The sequence below is a fragment of the Lactuca virosa genome, chromosome 3 (assembly GCF_052849685.1).
Source record: "Lactuca virosa cultivar CGN04683 chromosome 3, Lactuca_virosa_CGN04683_v6, whole genome shotgun sequence".
NCBI classification, from domain to species: Eukaryota; Viridiplantae; Streptophyta; class Magnoliopsida; order Asterales; family Asteraceae; genus Lactuca; species Lactuca virosa.
The window spans coordinates 302,091,380-302,095,574 of record NC_136428.1 but is presented as its reverse complement, the minus strand read 5'-3'; the positions used below and the strand labels follow the sequence as shown (position 1 = coordinate 302,095,574).

The 4,195-nt window shown below is 27.4% G+C and overlaps 1 protein-coding gene across 1 annotated transcript; it reads right to left on the bottom strand.

Moving 5' to 3' along the window:
* Nucleotides 1–561: 561 nt before the first annotated feature.
* Nucleotides 562–2,446, bottom strand: MRH6 (Adenine nucleotide alpha hydrolases-like superfamily protein). The gene is made up of 3 exons (XM_079081953.1): nucleotides 2,060–2,446; nucleotides 1,396–1,481; nucleotides 562–955 (listed from the first exon to the last, which is right to left on the bottom strand). The coding sequence occupies exons 1-3, from the start codon at nucleotides 2,358–2,360 to the stop codon at nucleotides 665–667; spliced, it is 678 nt and encodes a 225-aa protein (XP_078938079.1). The 5' UTR covers nucleotides 2,361–2,446; the 3' UTR covers nucleotides 562–664.
* Between the last annotated feature and the right edge of the window lie 1,749 nt (nucleotides 2,447–4,195).

Sequence of the window (4,195 nt, the reverse complement as noted above, 5' to 3'; positions counted from 1 at the left end):
TAGCTAGGAATTTATACATGTATATCGAATGGGTGTACTTCATGTTTTTTTAGCGTGACACTAACTTTATGACATTCAAAAATGTGTGTCGTAATCCTTCAAAATTTAGAAAGATCATACTGTTTTACGACTCACACTTTTGTGTGTCATTAAACCAGTATGTGTCATATTTTATAAACCCTTCAAATTTTAGAAAGATTACAATGTTGTACGAGACGCATGTTCGTGTGTCATTAAACCAGTGTGTATCATATTTTATTTGTCATTGAATGCCTATATTTTAGTAGTTCCATTGTGAGGGATTACCGACAGGTTTGGCCGTCAGTAATAGTCTTTTTTATAGTAGTGAAAATATGTCATTTTTTTTTTTTACTTTTATATTCATTGTCCAACAACTTGGTAAGAACATTTGTCACTTATAATTTCTGGTTTACTTATTGATAATTTGTTTATAGTTTATAATATGACTTCAATATAAGTTTAAAATTTAAAAACTTTGGTTTATCTATCTCTTAAAGTCGTCAACAAATATTATAAAAACATATATAATTCTTTACCAACTTCGAGTTTAAAATGTAGCCAACATATTAACTGAAATTTCACAATAATCAAATAATATGCCACAAATATTTGTTCCTTCCATTTTAGGTATTTTAGGATTTAATTAGGCCAAGAGCCAGAAATTTTTTTGGCGCTTGGTGGTAATGAGATAACCACCAACTCTTTTATTCTTCCGTCGTACTGCCACCGCCATACAAGTGGCGTTTTGGATACAATAATCCACCACTCCACCACCACCTTTCATTGGTTTTCCTGCCCATGTCAACAACAAACGCCATGTCATCGATTGTTTCTTTTGCCCCAACACTAACATCGTCGCCTCTTGCTTCTTTGCTTCCTCAACGATGGTTGTTCCTTTCTCTTTCCCTTCGAGCAAGAATATTTCAACTTGTACCTTTCATTAAAAAACAAGAAGTCAAAATGTGTAAAATTACTTAACAATTTTGCCACACTTTCAAACACGTGAATAAGAAGCTTGAGGCCCGAACAGTTTGGTTAATATATATATATATATATATATATATATATATATATATATATATATATATATATATATATATATATATATATATATATATATATATATATATATAACGGTATTGTGTTTGACATGTTAAGACTCACTTTAATGAAACAAAAGTTGTACTTTTCCATCTTGCCCAAAAAAATGAGATACTAGGGAATTATTCTCGATGTATCACTTGTCTTAAAGACATGAATAACTTTCTTGATGGTTGTTGAAATAGCACTAGAAAACGTGTCATTAATACTTGGCAGTTTAATCTCATTTGGTTTAATCTAGTCATGCAACATGGTAAGAAAAACGATACCTACATCTGAACATTTCATCTGACAAGTGTGTTTCATAGCATAAAGAAAACCGGGAAATTTTGTAGCTTTCACCTTAGTCGACTCATTTCCTGTTAAAAATAAAATAAGCAAAAAGTATGTTAGATGCGTGTAAATTCACTTGATGTCATTATTAAAATCCTAAAAATCAGCAAACAGAGAATGTTCGCTAATAATGAGGAAAGTGTTCTTTTGAAATATATCTATCGCTACTTTAATTGGCCGAAAAGTAACAGAAACCGAGTATTTAATGACCAACCAGGGATGGAAATTATGCAAATTACGAAAAAAATTGTAAACTAAAAGTATTATTTACATTAATGTTGACTCATAATCATGCAAACAGAGCTTTAAAACGAAATTATGATGATTTTTGCATAAATTTTGTGTTTATATTTTGAACGGGTGTAGCATAAATTATATACAATTATAGTAACTTTGTATATGTTTTTGTTATAATTGACATAAAATCATAGACTAACATGCATAATCTTTAAAAATAATTTAGAAGTAGTTGGGAGAAAAAGAGAACATGTACAAAAACTAGTCAACAAAGAACGTATTTAATTTTAGGGTCTAATTTATAATTAATGACAATAATTGTCTCGCAAGATAACTACTAAAAACAGTATAGTCGCTAAAAGTGAACCTTGTTTAGAAGTAGTCTTCTTGTAATAGAGAAGGACTACAATGTCATGACTCTGAATCGTATGAGTTAAGGCCCATTGCAATGCGTTTTTGGCTTCAATGCTTGGATCAACGACAATCATCACTTTCCTACCAATAACGTTTACGGGTGCTTCAGAATTTGCAACCCGGCCGGGTTTAGTTTCTTTATGGTGGCAAGAACTGATAGAACCTTCTGTTTTTAGATCGTTGGTTTTTGTAGTAGAATCCACATGCTCTTTCAAGTGTATAGTTGGTGAACGTATGTGGCCATTCCTGACCATTTTTTTTCTTTCTCTCGACTGCAGCACGTTCTAAACTATGATGAAGAAGGAGAAGAAGAACAATTAAAGGGGAAAAGCAAGAAAAGGGCATGGGAATTATTCCTGATAGGCTTGTGGGTCTTATGATCTCTTTCCACTTTTTCATATATATATATATATATATATATATATATATATATATATATATATATATATATATATATATATATATATATATATATATATATATATATATATATATATATATATATATATATATATATATATATACATAGGGTTGAGATCGGTTAAGAACTCAAAATTTTCCGAGAACCCGAGAACTAAAAAGTGGAGCGTTGGATCAAAAGTAATTCGTTAAGGACATAATCGTCATCTTACCGATCTCATTTAATGTTTAATTTTTTTGTGTTATTTAATATATTAATATAAATGTCTAAAACTTAACAAAATAACTCAAAATTTCGGATTTATTTTAAAAAAAAAATAATAATTTTCGATTTTTAAAAAATGAAGATTTTTTAATTTTTTTCAAAAAACATTAATTTTTCAAAAAAAATGAAAAAAAATATTTTTTTAGAAACTGCATCTTTTTTTCAAAAAAAATTGCATTTTTTCTAGAAAAAAACTGTATTTTTTTTCAAAAAAACTGCATTTTTTTCAAAAAAAAAAACTGCGATTTTTATAAAAAAAGTGCAATTTTTTTCAAAACTGCATTTTTTTAACAAAAAAAATCAACGTTTTAAGAGCATATATATGCATATTTTTTCAAATGCATATATGCATATTTCTTATACTATAATATTCGTAAGTAATTATAAAAAATCTCATTTTTATTAATCAATCTATAAACATAATACACGTATTTTATTCGATACAAAATAAAATATAAAAAAACTACAAAGATTCATAATGTTATCATTTCTTCATATCAAGATTTCCATATTTTCTTCAATTTATCACTTTTCACCTCTTCAATATTTTCAACAAATTCTTCAAAACCTACAAGAAAATTTAAAAAAAAAATTGATTAATGCAAGAACACTCAGAAAAATGCACAAGTATATATCATGTAAGATTCACATGTGATTATATCATGTAAGATTCAAATGTGATAATATAATGTGATATTCATATGTGATTGTAGCTTTTAAGATTCAAATGTGAAATTCACAAGAAAATTAAAAAAATAATAATTAACAAAGACCACTCACACAAAATGCATGTGTGCATATTGACGTAATTCATATGTGATTCACTAGTGATTTACATGTGAATCACATGTAATTCATATGTTATTCACTTGTGATTTACATGTGAATCACATGTAATTGATATGTGATTCACTTGTGATTTACATGTGAATTACATGTGATTAATATGTGAATTACATGTAATTTATATATAAATCATATATGAATTACATGTGATTTACATGTGAATCACATGTAATTCATATGTGAATTAGATATTATATACATTTAAATCACATGTAATTCATATGTGATTCACTAGTGATTTACATGTGAATCACATGTAATTCATATGTGATTCACTTGTGATTTACATGTGAATTACATGTGATTAATATGTGAATTACATATAATTTATATGTGAATCATATATGAATTACATGTGAATCACATGTAATTCATATGTGAATTAGATATTATATACATTTAAATCACATGTAATTCATATGTGATTCACTTGTGATTTACATGTGAATCACAAGTGAATCATATGTGAATTACATGTAATTCATATGTGAATTACATGTAATTCATATGTGAATCACTTGTGATTTACATGTGAATCACACGTAATTCATATGTGAA